The sequence below is a fragment of the Papaver somniferum genome, chromosome 7 (genome assembly GCF_003573695.1).
Source record: "Papaver somniferum cultivar HN1 chromosome 7, ASM357369v1, whole genome shotgun sequence".
Lineage (NCBI taxonomy): Eukaryota > Viridiplantae > Streptophyta > Magnoliopsida > Ranunculales > Papaveraceae > Papaver > Papaver somniferum.
Window position 1 is genome coordinate 27,807,638 of NC_039364.1, and position 17,493 is coordinate 27,825,130.

Below are 17,493 nucleotides of genomic sequence, written 5' to 3' on the forward strand. Positions count from 1 at the left end.
GTATAATAACAAAATCACGACTTTTAATAGTCAATTTAATACCATCATGTTGTATTTATTCCAAACCATGCCGACTAACTATTACCAGACGTCGTCATGATTATAGTTTCAAAAAATGATGACTAAAAGCAAAAATGGACAAAATAAAATTAGTTTTCTTGGAAGTTGTTGGTCGTCTGGGTCGTAATTATATCAAAGTGATGACCATAACCTGGTCGGCAAGTTAGGTTTTGAAAACCCCGACGACTAATTACAAAATGGAACACGGGTAAAACAAGTTTTTGACAGTATTAGTCGATATTATTTAGATTTTCATAACCTGACGACTAATCGTATTTGTCAACGTTTGGGATGAATATCATGACGACCCTGTGAATGTTAGTTTCAAATATGAAAAGTCGTCACATTCATCCTAAGAAGATGATGACCAAAATAAAATTTGAAAAGTCGTCAAGCCGATAAAGAAATACCCCAACGACTATATAACTGCAAATCAATAATTTCAAATTTTTTGTGACCTCATTTGACATTTAAACACCAAAATAAATAGTGGTCATTAGGTTGGGAAGGAAAAGATTGCATTATAGAGAAGGAGAAGAAATCGATGGCAAAAAAGAAGTAATGGTTGGGAAGAAGAAAATAATTGGCGAGGGTCTTTTTATATTTCTTAGTCTTTCAACTAAGTCCACTTAAATTTTTATATACCGAGTCCCTGATTAATTTGGGTATACCTGGCAAGTATAAAAATTGGCTTACCAATCTAATTAAGTCAAAAAATACAATTTAATTAAGTCGAAACATAAGTAAAATTCAGTTTGGAAATCAAATTCCAGATTGACTTCCCAAAGCAACAAAGTGATACGCGGATCTTTCTTTTTCGAAGCAACAAGACTTTGCTTCTGAACTTCGGAGTTCGGACAATAACTTCTGCTTCGCTTCTAGTTGTCAAATAATAAGCTCCCAATATGTTTGGTATTTGACTATTTGTCAATCCAATGTAATGGCAACATCGTAATTTACACAAACTTGTGTTTTTTTAATTTTCTCTCTCACTGAAATTCGATTTTCCTTCAATTTGATGCCCTAATTGCTCTTCTATTCGTCCTCTAAAAACTCCTCCTTTTATTAATAATCTCATCTCTTCGTCTATTTATTTCCTTCTTCTCTTGTCAGCTATGATCTTCCCTCCTGTACTAAGCTTTCCTTTCTCTTCTCGAATTCTATCTTCTTCGATTCATTGAATCTCTTTTGATATATCCCTCCTCTTCCTTTCTAACCTGTCGGTTATCTTCAAAGTCACATCTTTCCGTTAACAATTTATAGGTATACCCCAGTTCAGTATAAATCCTGTATTCTTCGTCTTGATCTCTGTTTTTAGGTTATTTATTTCTTTTTTGATCGCAGAATGGAACCCATGGACATAGTCGGGAAGAACAAGGAAGATGTTACCTTACCTAAAGGTATTTTTGTTTTTTTATCTTCTGCCTTAATTTTTGAAATTTATGATGCTATATCCTATTATCTGTGGCATTATTATGCATGCTAATGTACATTGGCCTTGCAACTTGCGAGATTTGTCACTCATTCAGTGTTATTCATGTGATGTTTTACTGTTTCTTTTCCAATTTTCAGCAACCATGTTTAAGATTATTAAGGAGATGCTCCCTCAAGATGTTCGTGTTGCAAGGGATGCTCAAGATCTTCTTGTGGAGTGTTGCGTAGGTGAGGAGAACAATGGCCTATGTTTTTCTTATGCAGTCTGTTACATTGTTTTTTTCTTTTGCAGATGTGTAATTGGATTGACGGAACTCATTGTTAGTTAGGGCATTTGAGAATTTCAGACAGTGGCTGGTATCTTAATTTTTTCATGTACACCAGAATTAGCTTTAGCTTGTGAATATCTAGGGTGATTGAGAAGTTCATATCACTCAGAGAGTTAGATCTCCCCATGTAATACGAATGGGGCGTCTGCATACACCTTGTATCCTTAGTGACCGTCAAGGGGGGATGCAACTTGAGGTAGTGATGCATATAATTTGAAGCTATTTCCTTCAATACTACTGTTGTGGAAGAGAAGAGGATAAAAAGATGAAGGGCTTTGCTATCATCATTAGTATAAATGGATTAAGAGTCTAGTTTCAAATCTATGGCTTAAGAAAGTAACCAAATGTGCAAGGCTGTAACCTAGTAGCCAATTAAGAACCTTCTTTATCTAAATTGATGGATATAAGATGTTCGAGACTACACAGAAAGAAGTCTTGTATTAGTGTCAATACTAATTTCCTTGATCATGGTTTTTGATAGTTGGAACTAATCTTCTGTAAATGTCTAGAAGATTTTCTCTATGGTCTGGTACTTACTGCTGTATTTATGTAAACCTGTATTGGATAGAATCGGGTTATGCTTTTGGAACCTAGATTTAAAATTTGATTTGCTCTGGTCAGGAAACATGTTATTCAATAAATACAGCATGAAGTATATAGTAGAGGTTAGGCTTCATCGTACCAAATTCAGTTGTCACGGGTGGTCCCAGTAGTAAAAACTGTTAGTGGGACGAGTTATTATGCTTCACAAATTCATATTCTAATTTGGAGCTAAAAGTTGTATTTGTATTCCTTCAAGAGATAAAATAATTCCCTTCGTAATTATGTTTTTGCAGAGTTCATCAACCTGATCTCTTCGGAATCCAATGAAGTGTGCAATCGGGAGGAGAAAAGAACAATTGCACCTGAGCATGTCCTGAAGGCACTCGAGGTCTTTTTTCTGTCCAAACTTTATGTGCACCTGTTTGAATCAAAAAATTCCTTTTCTACGAATTCATTATTTTCTTTTCAATTTATTAGGAAGTTTTTGGTCTGCAAAGGATTTTTTTGATATTTGTCAAACTTCAGTTCAGTTTTGCCTATTTAAGTATTTATGCATCCACCCGCTTCCCATATGAATGATAGTTAAGCATTTAGTCTGTAGAAATTTCAAGATTATACTCTGCTTAATGTGTTGGTAGAAAAATATAACTGAATATCAGTAGCAGTCAAAATTCACTTAGATACTTGTATTTATATTATTGGAGACATAATGAATTTGGCATGTATTCAGCTTGCTTGTTTTATTATGGCTATAGAAATGTTAAGAACCATTATCTTTGGTTTTGCAATTGTCCCTAGGTGCTCAAGATTCTTATCAAAAATTTTGGAGTTCAGATGAATAATTGAAATCTTGTGTGCGCCATCTAATTATAGTTTGTCTTCAGGTATTAGGGTTTGGGGAATACATTGAAGAGGTCTACTCTGCATATGAACAACATAAGCTTGAGACTCTGGTATGTTTGATGACGAGGTTCTTGGTCATTTTGATGTACATGTAAGTTATTTATGATGTGATTATCTGATGTAGTCTTGTACTTCGTTTTGATGGCTTTAACAGGATTCCCCAAAAGGAAAATGGAGCAGTGCTGCTGAGATGACTGAAGAAGAAGCCTTAGCCGAACAGCAGAGGATGTTTGCAGAAGCGCGTGCTCGAATGAATGGTGGGGTTAGCCTCCCAAAGCAATCAGATTCAGAAAGCTAATCTCAGAACTTTTTTTTTTCTTTTTTCTTGAGAACATGGTCCTCTCTCCTATGTCTGTATAAAAGGAGGGTGCTTGGGATGTGTCCTGTGCTTACCTATGGGATTATGTTGAACTGTAGTTGGTATACTGTTTCGTCCTTGTCTATCTATCTATCTATCTTATTATTTGTCTGTACCATTCCAAAATCTTATGCCGTCTGTGCAGCATGTAGAAAGCTTAAACCAGATGCCGTGGTTTTATTATCAGAGCAGTTGGGTCAATGTATAACAGTAAAAGAAACTGTTCCATGGTAATTCGTCAGAGATATGTAATGCTTTGGTTTCTTCAGTTTTCATTGTATATCTTTTTGTTCCTTCTCCTTCCGTAAATCATTTGCAGAAAATGGTCTAAAATCTCACCAAATGTCATTTATCGTGTGAGATTAGGGCTCTCTGTGGTAACAAGAGGCAGTGCCCCATGGGCATGCAAAAATGCTGGGAAAGGTATGCAAAAAAAAAAAGAGCAACATTTCCTACAATATCAGGCTTACTGCTATAACCAATACATTTCTCAACTTATTATTTTTCTGTAGATTCTCTAAGGTAACCATAGAAACATGAACAAAAGGGAACCACTAAAATACTACTAAAATTGGTCACTATGATATGTAGGAAAGCTGAATACTGTAAGCCTCTTTAAGTATTGCTAAAACTTGAGCCATTGTTGGTCTTTGTGATGCATCTCTCTCTACGGCCCTTGAAGCAACAGAGGCGGTCTTTCTCATGCTCTCCAAGTCATAACTTCCTTTTATTCTCTCATCAACTATCTCAAAAGCACCAGCCTGCAAGTAAGGTTTCGCCTGCAAGCAAATTTTCCAGTTAAAGTTTATTGAAAATGCCTAATAAAATTGTACAATACATCAGCTCTATATGTTTCAAGCTTTTCTTTACTGATTATATCAAGTTACCAGCAATACGAACTTGTTTTCCGTACTTGCTGGATATAGTAATGAACTAGTGTCCTACGTAACATATCAAGTATTCTCCACGTTTATCAGCTATAAAGAACTCAATTTATTAAAGCTCTCCTGAACTCAAGAAATTGACACTAGAGTTTCCAGATGAGTGATTTGTTGGGTATTCTACTTGTCAAAGACAACATCACTATTCTCGATCATGCTTACACCTCGCACCAAAAATTCACACCGTTCAAGGCAACTTTGGGCTCTTAAAAAGGAGGTTACTCTAAATACAAAACTGAAGTGGTACAGTGACTCGATCACAAACCTACAATTTAAATCACAAACCTACAGTTTCTTTTGTAAACCATGTAAAGTTCAAAACATGCACCATCACAGCTCATCCAGTATGCCTTAGATGCTGTGTCATCCCAAAAGGAATAGAACTCGCGCTCACAGTGACTTGCGTCATTTATGCGAAGGCAACACCTATATGGTACCGAGGGATCAGACTAAATTCATCCACTTCAGGGACATCATTATCTATCTTTCCCATCACATGCTTTTTTGAGTAGAGGTGAAGTTTTTAAACTTAAAAATTGCAGAAGTGCAACCCTTGTAACACAAATGAAACAAACAGGTGGAACTATAGAATGGGACTATTCTGACTTCAATTGCAATATCTGTTTAATTACTTTTCCTTTCTCGCCTTCTCCCGGTCAAGAAAAGCAGGTCATGGACTCATGGGGATCCAGCAAATGAACTGGACAGGAATTTAAGTAGATGATACGTATATTGAAACTACTTTAAATCGGGAACATTGTGACATGCTGCCTGGAATTACATCGTAAGTACTGAAATTTTTTAATAACAAAAAGAAGAATTTTGAGATTACCCATAGCACCAAGTTGTAGGTATCTGGAGAGCCAGCATGAGTCAAGGGTTCTCGCCCACAAATGAGCTCCAAGAGCACAACACCAAAGCTGTAGACATCACTTTTCTCATTTAACTGCTGAGTTGAATAGTATCTGCGCATCGAAGAGAGAATAAGTTATTTATGGATCATGCTTAGAAAAATTAACAACTCTTTTTTGAAGAGAGCTTACTCGGGATCGATATAACCAACAGTGCCCTTTACCACAGTGGTCACATGACTTGCATCTGCCGCTGACACTTGTTTAGAAAGACCAAAGTCACAGACCTTGGCATTCATCTCCGAATCCAAAAGGATATTGCTGCACTTAATATCACGGTGTATGATTCGTGGATCGCTTCCATTATGTAAATAATCCAAACCTGCCACAGAAAGATGTTTCGTCAAACCTTCCAATTCTTTATAAAGGTAAAAGTGCTGATCATGCAATCAATAAGTACCCAATAAATTATTGAATGGTTTATTTCCTTCCACAAAACAAATTCTTCACAACTTGCTATACATGTTTCTAGATAACTTCAAAAAACAATTGAACACATCATCTCAAATGGAATTCAGATATTGAGCAATACACATCAAAACCAAGAAGGAAAGCTAATCAACATAGATATAACAACGTTTCACCGAAAAACATAAATAGACGTATTAGAGACCCGGATACAAAGACAATAATTTGTTAATACATGACATATTAATGGTTAGTCGGAAAATATAACTGGTCTAAGATGTCAAAAAGATAAGAAGAGATCGATGTTTAAGTATGATACTGGTGCACTTATACTCAGTCATGTTACTTATCCAATATACATGTTGCTGACTCTATGTAATGGTGTAAACCCTAGGTCAAAGCCAATCACACAGCTTTTCAGTTCACCAACTAGGTACCTGCTACTTGAAATCATCTAAGCAACAGGTCCCCAGAACCGTCTGCTTTAATACACTGCCGACGTTAACCATTTTTTAAAAAACACCACCTTTATCCTTGAATTTTTATACTAAGGCTGACAATAAGGGATGGACAGTGCAGAATTCCTGGTTTCCTTTAACTAACTATTATTTTATTGCTATAAAATCCTAGACAAATCAGATTCATTACCTTTTGCAGCATCAACAGCAATTTTCAGTCGACGAACCCAGCTTAGTGCAACTTTTTTGTGATTTTGACCTGAAAAGATGGGAGTCAGAGTTTGATGACGAAAATATCTCCTAAAAGAAGGAACATGCTACGGGGCATAACAGTGCTGAGAGGTAACCATCTGTAAGCGAAATTAGTGAGCATCATTTACCATAAAGATTATCAGCTAGTGATCCACCAGATAAATACTCATACACCAAAATTTGTTGTTTTGATTCATGACAAAATCCTTCCAAGGACACAAGGTTCTGATGGCGAACTTGAGACAGAAGATACACCTGTCCAGCCTCATAGTTAGAAGGGGAAAAAAACAAAACAAGAAAGCAAAGAAAATAGGAAACAGAATCTACAAGCCACTCGCTAGTCTTAACTAATCAGCAAACTAAAAGTATCCACCAAGCTGAAAGGGTTAAATGACAAACCTCATTGACAAAGGAATCCAAGCTAAGTTGGCTTCGATCAAGCCTCACTTTTACAGCTACTAATTTGCCATCTGAAAGTTTTCCATGGTAGACAGAACCAAAACTACCACGACCTATAATCTCCTTAAAGTTTCTTGTAGCTGTCTTAATCTCTTTGTAAGACAAAACTCTAGCTGCATTCCAATTCCGCATATCCAGTTTTGGTACTAAAACATCAGAAAGACGGTGGTATGAGTGAAACAGTGGATGGCATTGACATCCGAATTAGACTTTAAACATTACATACGTGATGTCGAAGTGATTCCAGACTCCTTTTTCTTCCTCCAGAACAAGTAGCCAATAAGTGATATGAAGAAGAGGGCACATAAGACTCCCACAACACAACCAATTATAATAGCTCTCTGATCATGGGCGGCCTTCCGCTTCTTATTGCTGACAATTGTAACCAGAGGTGTCTCCAGTGAATTATTATCTAAAAGACCGTTGCATGTTGAATGGGAGAAGGAAAGACACAAATTCCCAGTTGTCCTGCACAGAAGAGATGGATAAGATGCCGAACACCAAAAACTAAGAGCCAGAATCACCAAAGTATACCTAAGGTCCAATGTTGCCCGGTTTACTGACTGCGGGAGGGCGCCATTAAGCTTATTATTTTCCAAGTTTCTGCACAAAAGATACAAATTATTTTAAGGAATCATTTTACCAGAAAAGAGGTTGCTAATTGAGTCAGACACACATCCAAACTTACAATAACTGTAGGTACTTCAAGTTTCCCACGCTATCTGGAACTGTTCCTTGTAGAGTATTATTCTTTAAGTCCCTTCACACAGAACCAAAAAGAGAAAGGTTCAAATTTGCATACCCGGCCAAATGAACAGGTCTTGTATATTTTATGATGAAATAACACTGCAATTCAAGTTTGGCGCATAATATCGAGATAGTGGAGAGTAAGTTCCTTTTTTGTCCGCTGGTTCTAGAAACTTACAGAGTTAGTAGGCTAGTCAAGCTGCTGAAGTCAGAACCGAAGGAGGTGAGCTGATTAAAACTTAAGTTCCTGCAAGACCAATACATACCAATGATCCGATTTTAATTTTTTGCATTCAACTTAAAGAAGCCAGTGATCAATTTGATTATGTAGAGTTGAAAGTTACAAGTTCTCAAGTTCCTGCAAGCTGCCCAAGTTTTGTATCTCCCCAGTAAGTGATGTATTGTGCAAATCCCTGGAGTGCATACGAGGAAGAAAATAAGTAGATGGCTAGATGATTTCAAAACCTTTTACCGAAAAAATATAAAACGGATGTGGAAAAAAAATATCAGTTAGCAAATGAAGAGCTTACAGTGTTGTAAGATCTAGCAAGTCACCAAACATAGGGCCGATCGTTCTCAAACTAATGTCAGAAAGCATCCTAAAAAGAAAAAAAAATGGATAGTGGGTACAGAAACAAATATAAATAATGAGATAAGTTGGCGAAGATAGTTGAACTGGTCAAAATGTGTTGCACTTACAGTGAACGAACTACATTTCCTTCACATTGGATATGCTTCCATGGCGTTGGAGAGCATGGATCATCCTCCCATCCCAAATCCAATCCAGTGGACTGCTGAATAACTTGCAGTGCTGAGACTGCATCACGTGTAAAAGGATAAGATGAAGATGATGTGAATTATCACACAATTAGAAGAAAGCTCACTTTCGATGAAGCTGAAAAATGTAAGCATATTTCTTAATATACCTGTGGTTGAAGAAGACTCCAAAGGGATGTCAACGAGCTCATAGACCTCAATGGCGCTCACTTGTGGATAGAAGCTAACATTTTGCAAAGTGATATTCAAGGTTTTGATTCCACTCTTTACAAAGAAGATGACACTAGCTTCCGAATTCTTCACAGTGAAGTTAGTACTCATAACTTCTCCATTGATTACAATATTAAACAGTGAGGAAACCGGCAAAATTCCAGCAAAATAAAGAACAATGTAATAGTCTCCCAACGTATCAAGGGAGAAGTCATAAGTCAAGTCGTTCTTCCTTGCAAGTACTCTCGCTGTCTGAAGAACGGCAACAGGTGGGTTCTCCAAAATGCCAGATGTATTAATGAGAAGTTGAGTGTTGTACTCAGTTGACAAATGAGAAGGAGAAAAGTTTTGATCGACATCCCATACACGGTCGTAAGAATCAAAAGGATACCTGAATTCTTACAGAAGTCAGTCAACCAGACTAATATAAACAAGAGGACATGGATCCCATCTGGTTAATTTCATCCCTCATTTATAACAAATTTTTAGGAAAACACTGAGGAAAAGAGAAACATCCTGACTTACCTTATTGATCCATTGTTTTGACCACAATTTACCCTGTACCTCTTCCTTAGTGACTTAGTCAGAGGATCAGTCATGCCACTTTTGTATGCTCCTTGAGGAAGTGGACGAATTTCAAGCCTAGAAATGACAGGAAAACCACCACCAGGCAGAGCGTGCAAGCAAAACGAGACTGTATCTTTCGTAACAGGCCATATAAACTCCTCAATCCATGGATCTGAACTACTCAAGTTTACAGTTGCAACGTTAGCCCTCCCAATAGACACCCAGAACACTGGAGGCTTCTGTAATCCATCATAATTCTTGTAGTAGAATTGAGGTCTAACAAGAGCTTGGCCAGACATATTTTGCATCGGCAATTTATAACACGCACGAACGTCATTAGAGTTCGGAAAGAACCGTAATGGAATCCATGATGATGAAGTAGCATCCATGAAATTCAAATTAGTTGTGTTGGTTGTAGTCACATATGCATTGTCTGGAACCCATGTGATGTTTGAAGAATCAGTGAAACCCGATGTTCGGCCACAATACAAACTCAAAAAACCTGACAATTACACCAGAGTCAATTTTAGTGTATTGACACAATATTAGGCTAGTATTAATCTCTACATTTCAGGCAATTAATCCAACTGAATGCATTATAGTTGTCAATTAAGTAAAGAGAAACTAATCAAAAACTGTTAAAAGAGCCATAAATCAAGATAATGAACATAATAACACAGAATCATGCTTCAAAAAAAAACACACACACACACACACAGAAATGGGGAGGATAACTGGAATATGAACATACCATCCTGATCAGCAGCAACAGAGAATCCAGAAAATCTATGAAGAATCAGAAGGAAAGTAAACCAGGAAGAAGCCCAGAAGTGACCCATGGAATTCATTAAACCCCAATTGAGTAAAAAACACTAGAGATCTTGTAAGAAGTGTCTGTACTGACTAAGACACTAAGTACTGACATCAAATTATTATAATCAGTAAGCTCCTGGTCATTATAAATCACACTTGCTTCAATTACAAGTGAAGAAATTGAAAAGTAAAGTAGTGTGATATGATGAAAGTAAAAAGGAAATGATGATTTAGGTTTTACTACTGTTTCTTCTTCTTTTTCTCTTAGGGTGATGATGATAGTAATAGGAATTGAAATTGTCATTCAATTCATCTTCTTCTTCCACTTGTTGATAATCCATAACTATTGAAGACCCAGTCTTTGTTCTACTTCTTTTACTTCGACCAACTAGCGAATAAAATGAATGAATGAATACTACACACAGATTACGACCTTTTTAAGTTGCGAATGGTGTCAGTCAGGTGTGTTACTGTTGGGAAGACAAAATTTAGTTAAGGGGTTCACCAACTTGCTTTTCATTTTCATCCTATTACCACCCCTAGTTAGCAATTCGGGATTCGGTAAACGTACGGAACGGCAAACGTACGAGTATTATACGGTTTTGTAAAATCCAAATTCGGTCCAAAATTCGGTCAACGGGACGTGATTCGTCATTAATTCGGAACGGCATACGTACGTGTATAATTCGATTTGTAAATGTGAGTTCGGCTCTGAAAATTCGGTATTTATATATAACAAATAATTTGTATTTATAAGGTCATAGACCAATTTTTATGCATGTGTGAGTTATTTAAGGAAAAAATAAACTCAATATGATGATATTAATAATATATACAACATTGGTTATCCAAGAGGACGTCGTATGGTGGTTTAGATGCTTGGTTAGTGAGTTTGAGATCTCTCTCACCTTCACCTTCAAATTTGTTCAGTCGTTTTTGTTTCATAAAAATTACAACACGTCTAATATTCGGTCGTGTATGCTCGGGAGGCAGTAAAGCCCAAAAATTGGAGTCTTTGAAAAGTAAAAGCTAAAGAATTTATGGCGAATTAAGCAGACGTATCATTCGGGATACGTAAAATTCGTGAACGATTCGCAAATAATCCGGGAATGCCACATAATACGCGACTTGGGTTCGGAGTTGCAAACGTACGCGAATAAGACGGTAAAATTCGTGATACGGAAAAATTCGCGAATGATTCGCGAATCATTCGCGAACTTACTAACTAGGTTACCACCGAAGAGCAGGTGGCAACCATTAGCCTAGTTAGCAATTCGCCGAATGATTCGCGAATTTTCACGTATCGAAATTGACGACTGTAGAAGTCGAACCAGCGACCTTGACTCGTCTACTAAGCAACTAACCACTGAGCCAGATGGTTTTTGCTGCTTAGATACAGATGTAATGAACATATTTTGTATAAATGTTAAAATCATTTATAAAAAACACTTTTCCTACTTTTTATAAATGCCGAATTTTCAGTACCGAATTAAGATCTCAAAAACGAATTATACAGATACGTATGCCGTTCCGTACTATCCACGAATCATAATTGGTTGTCCGAATTTGCAATCCTTAAAAACAAATAATGCACGTACATATGCCGCTCCGTACGTTTTCCGTATCCCGAATTGCTAACTAGGACCGTTAGGTCCGCTACTGGTATTTTTAATCATTTTAATGACATGCACCTTAAAGGATTATTCATTCTAGAAATTTGGGACTCGTAAATTATTGGCATCCAATTATCATGTACATCAGATTATTGATTTAGACTAGTGAATACTTTAATGAAAATACTACCATTTTTGTCACCTATTCATGGCTAGCTAATGGGATTCATAAATGCTCAAAGAAATTGTGTTATTTTTAGAGATTTTCGACTCATTTGTAAAAATACCACTAAACGGTATATTTTAAATTTTACGTCCAACTTTAGTACGTTTTTAATTTGAAAAATTGTCAGCTTAATCTCTTAATATAATATATGTATCAAATACTAGACCATAAAAAGTTAAAAAATACCCCTAAAAATGTTTGTGAAGAATCATGAATAGTTTCCACTTCTCCCTAAACATTAGATTATGATCCATTCAATTTGAGAGTTCATATGTAACCCCTTATTTATAGAAGGCTTCCTTATAACATCCGTTCACCCACTTGCACAGTGACTGGGAGAAGAGTTGTTGGAGACTTGACGTTGTCAACTTGTTCCAACTCAAAGGCGGGCGGGCTTTCCAAGTTGGAACTGTTGCATGCCGGCATGCCTACTTCGGGCTTCCACACACCTGCTTACCCAAAGCTTGAGGATCCTCATCAACAGTGGGAATGTCCACCGTTCAGCTCGAAACCTACGGCCCTTGTATGTCGTGCTATATTTAGGGAAGGTCTTACATCAAACCCACCGTATAACGAGTAGTGTAGATACAAAATACCGCACACTCACTAAGCATGCAAAGTAATGATTCAATAAACGGGCGAAGATTATCGCGTTCAGTATATCTAGTATGACGCATCAGATGACGTCAGAAGGATCACGAGTAAAGTGTGATGATCGTGTGAAGTTATAGAGTACGTGCGAGAAGAGTCAAAGTAAGCGTGCATTAATGACGCACGCCAGATCCGAAAATAAGACCTTTATTAGCTGTCACCCACTATGTAAAATCCATATATAAGGGACCGAGCGACCATGTAAAGGGAGAGATCTTTTTGAGAGCTTAGACTTGGAATTTAGGAGAGAGAAAGATTATTTGTTCTCCAAGTTAGAGTTCATTTCAACTCTTTTAACCATATTGAAGATTCTATGTATGAATGTATGAATTTTAAGATGATTATTTGAATTTTTATTAAGATTTCATTAAGGGTGTGGTTGTAGGATTTCCTGCAACTACATTTTGGCGCTAGAAATCATCTTGGAGTGATATATCGTGGTGGTGAAAGTTTAGAAGTTTAAACCTAAATGTTCAGAAGGATAGCCTCAGAAATTTCATCTTCATTGTTCAAATTTTTAGTTCTTTACAGAGAAGTTCTTCTTTTAATTGAAACAAGAAAACAAAAGTGATAAGAATAATTGAAGCAAAAGAAGGCAGTAGGAAATTACAATGCAACTTAATAACCAAAACTACTATCGATGACTTCCATGCAGGAATTACAGGAAAAATACACAAGCGTGATTTTGAAGGAAAGAAAATTATGACGGTAGAAAAAATATTTCCATTGAAAGAATGGGAAAAAACCGAGTATAACATTCATGGCGGAAGAGATACCAAAATAGAATTTAAAACGAACAGATCCTTTGGTGGTTATAGTGGTTGTAGAGCGCAAAGAAAAGAGTACAGGAGCGAAAATACAAGATGAATGGGCGACAGATAGAACCTTAGTAGATGCAGAGAGTTCGGTGGACATCTTATTCTATCGCGCGTTCAAAGGAATGGGATATAAAGATACGGATATGGACCGCTCAAGTTACAATATTCATGGTTTTAATAAAGCAACAACAAAGCCAAAAGGAGAAGTAACAGTGCGAATAATATTGGAGAAATAGAAACACAAGTGACATTGTGCGCGGTTGATGTGGAATCACCGTGCAATATGCTCTTGGGACGACCATGGATACATGCGATAAAAGCCGTAGCATCAACTCTTCACCAATGCATCTGGTTTCCAATACCAAGTGGAGTAGGAGAAATCAAAGGAGATATTGAAAGTGCGAAGATCTGCAGCCAGATAGATGTAAAAAATTATGAAGGTCGCGCAAAGAAGCGAAAGGATCACTGGAGAAGAGCAAGAGAATTAAAGAAGGAAGAAGAATTACGAATATACATGATAAGAGCACAAGAAGGAAGAGGCATACCAAGTGAAATTCCAGAAAAAGAAGGCGAACCAATGCACGAAATAAAAGAGCCAACACCGTTAGGAGAACTTAAAGCAAATTTTATCGCAGCAGAACCAACAAAAGAAATAAATATTGGAACAACAAAGGAACCAAAGATATTAAAAATTGGAACTAAGATGGTAAAAGAAGAAGAGGAAAAAACAATCAACCTCTTACGAGAATACAAGGACGTCTTCGCATGGAGCATGGAAGAAATGCCAGGAATAGATCCTTCTGTTGCATGTCATAAGTTGGATATTAACAAGAACACAAAACCATTCAAGCAAAGGATAAGGAAGATAACAACAACATATCATCCTCAGATATAAGCAGAGCTACAGAAGATGCTTGAAACAGGAATCATAAGACCAGCGAATACCCAGAGTGGATAGCAAACATGGTGGTGGTGCGAAAGAAGAATAATGAAATAAGGATTTTTATTGACTTCAGTGATTTAAACAAAGCATGCCCAAAGGACAGCTTTCCATTGCCAGACATACCACAGATGGTTGAGTCGGCAGCAGGGAATGACAGAGTATCATTGATGGATGGATACTAGGGTTACAATCAAATTCCATTAGCTGAAGAAGACCAAGAGCATACTGCTTTTTTCGCGCCCAGAGGATTATATTGTTATACGAAAATGCCATTCGGTTTGAAAAACGCAGGTGCGACATATCAAAGAATGGTGGAGAAGGTGTTCGCACAATGGATACATACCACATTAGAAGTCTATGTTTATGATATGTTGGTAAAAAGTAAGAAAGGTGAAGATCATGTAGACAATTTAAGGGAAATCTTTGAGCAGATGCGAAAATTCAATATTAAGGTAAATCCTGAAAAGTGCATTTTCGGAGTAGCATCGGGAAAGTTTTTGGGTTATATCTATCAAAGAAGGGAATAAAAGTTGACCCAGAGAAGGTACAAGCGGTTCGAGAAATGCCATCACATGCGACTGTAAAAGATGTGCAAAAACTGAATGGATTGTTAGCTTCACTGGGGCGATTTATTTCGCGGTCATCAGATAAGTGCAAGCATTTCTTTAATATTCTGAAGAAAGGAACCAAGTTCAAGTGGACGGATGAATGCGACAAAGCACTGCAAAACATAAAGAACCATCTAATGAATTTATCCATCCTGCAAAAGGCGGAAAAAGGAGAGGAATTACTGATATATTTAGCATCAACGCCGCATGCATTAAGTGTCGTGCTGCTACGTTTGGATGAAGGAGTGGAAAAGCCAATATACTACATAAGCAAAACTTACAATGCTGCAGAGAAAAATTATTCAAAAATAGAAAAGCTAATACTCGCACTGGTGTATGCAACACAAAAGCTCCGTATATACTTTCAAGCTCACAAGATCAAAGTATTAACAAGAGTACCAATTGAGTCAGTAATGAAAAATTCAAAAAGATCAGGAAGGATCGAGAGGTGGAATGCACAAATAGGGAATTTTGAGATCAAATATGAAATATTATCTTCCCCAAAGTCGCAAGTAATTGCAGATTTCTCGGCGGAATTCCTTTTAGAAGATGATGAAAGTGTGGAGGAGATGATGGATATAGATGAAGAGCATGGGAACCCTAAGGACTTGTTGATAGACAACACTAGATGGGAGAAACTGGTGGATGGATCATCAGATGGAGAGGGTAATGGAATTGGAATAGTTTTCATCTCACCAGCAGGAGCAAGGATGGCATATTCATTTAGATTAGAATTCGCATCCACCAATAATGAAACTGAGTATGAAGCAATTGCTTACTTTGACGAAAAATAGTTTGTGACTAACAACTATAGAATATCAACGTCCTCTAAGAATGTTCCAATGATTGAAATGAGAGTTTAGATTATATAACCATTGGAGGATATAAGCATTGTTGTGGAAACACATATATGTACAAGTTCTTATTCCTTGAACCGAAGTTTGCGAACTTTGTTGATCAAGAGAACCGGCATGGTGGCGTGAGCCAAGTCCGCACAAACTCCGGCAGGGAACTTAAGTCCGCGAACTTGAGTAGGTTATATCTAAAATAGATGTTTGTGAACTTATTCTTATATAAACTAAGGAATGCACATGGAAACCGTGGATATATAGTTCATGAATCGATTCGAGTGAATCAAATCGTTTTTGCTTCGATTGTGTCTTGTGTAGTTACATGAGATTTCCTTGCAATTGAACAACTCTCTAACTAGTTCATTTGAGTCACTTGAACTAGTTATGGTGAAGAAGAATATGGTTGATATGAAAGTGATCATATGGCTAACCATTTGGTTGACTATTGTTGAACCAACAAATGTACAAGTTTGGGTATGGTTACACAAGCCTAGAAACGTGCATTTCATTTGTGTGTAATAAGCTAGTTTTCGATCTAACGTTTGAAAGATATTAGCTTGAATCTAAATCAGGTTTTCATCTAACGGTGAATATTGAATGCTTTGTTACCAAGCTAACATTGATTGCAAACCCTGATTTGAAAGACTATATAAGGGAGAACTCTAGCAACTGGGAAACCTAATCCCCACACCTTCTGTGTGATACTAGTTGTGCTAATCTAGAGTCGATTCTCCTTTAACCTTTGGTTTCTTCTTCTAAGCCAGGTTAACGACTTAAAGACTTCATTGGGATTGTGAAGCCAGACTGATACTACTTTTTCGTAGTTGTGTGATCTGATCTTGTTGTTTCTATCGTATGAGTACAATTGTAATAATTGGCTTGAGATTGATATCTCTGATAGGCAAGATATAAAAGAAATCACAAACACTTCGTCTCATATTTTGTGATTCCACAATATATTTTTTCGCTGCGTCGATTAGGATTATTGTGAGGTGATTGATAATACTAGGCTGTTCTTCGGGAATATAAGTCCGGTTTATCAATTGGTTCATGTTCACCTTCATTTATCAAAAGACGGAACAAAACTCGTAGGTATATTCGTGGGAGACGGATTTATCTATTACCGTAGAATTTTCTCTGTGATACTGATTTGTTTATTAAAGTATTCGACTTTGGGTGGTAGCAACTCTTGGTTGTGGGTGAGATCAGCTAAGGGAATCGAGTACGTAGTATCCTGCTGGAATCAGAGACCTAGGAGCATAATTGTACCTTGGATCAGTGCGAGATTGACTGGGGTTCAACTACAGTCCAGACCGAAGTTAGCTTGGAGTAGGCTAGTGTCTGTAGCGGCTTAATACAGTGTGTATTCAATCTGGACTAGGTCCCGGGGTTTTTCTGCATTTGCGGTTTCCTCTTTTACAAAATTCTGGTGTCTGTGTTATTTCTCTTCCGCATTATATTTTGTTATATAATTGAAATATCATAGGTTGTGCGTTGTTCAATCAATTAAAATATCCGACCTTTTGGTTATTGATTTAAATTGATTGACATTTGGATATTGGTCTTTGGTACCATCCAAGTTATCTCTCTAGTATTTGATAAATACTCATAGA

At 37.0% G+C, this 17,493-nt stretch overlaps 2 protein-coding genes across 2 annotated transcripts; one reads left to right on the forward strand and one right to left on the reverse strand.

Moving 5' to 3' along the window:
* The first annotated feature begins 1,052 nt into the window (after positions 1 to 1,052).
* LOC113296798 (protein Dr1 homolog) lies at positions 1,053 to 3,907 on the forward strand. Its single transcript, XM_026545139.1, has 6 exons — positions 1,053 to 1,323; positions 1,405 to 1,460; positions 1,633 to 1,722; positions 2,660 to 2,754; positions 3,251 to 3,319; positions 3,424 to 3,907. The coding sequence occupies exons 2-6, from the start codon at positions 1,406 to 1,408 to the stop codon at positions 3,565 to 3,567; spliced, it is 453 nt and encodes a 150-aa protein (XP_026400924.1). The 5' UTR covers positions 1,053 to 1,323; position 1,405; the 3' UTR covers positions 3,568 to 3,907.
* A 146-nt stretch (positions 3,908 to 4,053) lies between these two features.
* LOC113296797 (probable LRR receptor-like serine/threonine-protein kinase At5g48740) lies at positions 4,054 to 10,542 on the reverse strand. Its single transcript, XM_026545138.1, has 16 exons — positions 10,109 to 10,542; positions 9,316 to 9,859; positions 8,730 to 9,181; positions 8,503 to 8,620; positions 8,334 to 8,402; positions 8,148 to 8,216; positions 7,982 to 8,050; positions 7,745 to 7,816; positions 7,591 to 7,659; positions 7,283 to 7,524; positions 6,997 to 7,202; positions 6,726 to 6,852; positions 6,536 to 6,604; positions 5,612 to 5,801; positions 5,401 to 5,533; positions 4,054 to 4,406 (listed from the first exon to the last, which is right to left on the reverse strand). The coding sequence occupies exons 1-16, from the start codon at positions 10,203 to 10,205 to the stop codon at positions 4,206 to 4,208; spliced, it is 2,727 nt and encodes a 908-aa protein (XP_026400923.1). The 5' UTR covers positions 10,206 to 10,542; the 3' UTR covers positions 4,054 to 4,205.
* Positions 10,543 to 17,493: the final 6,951 nt, after the last annotated feature.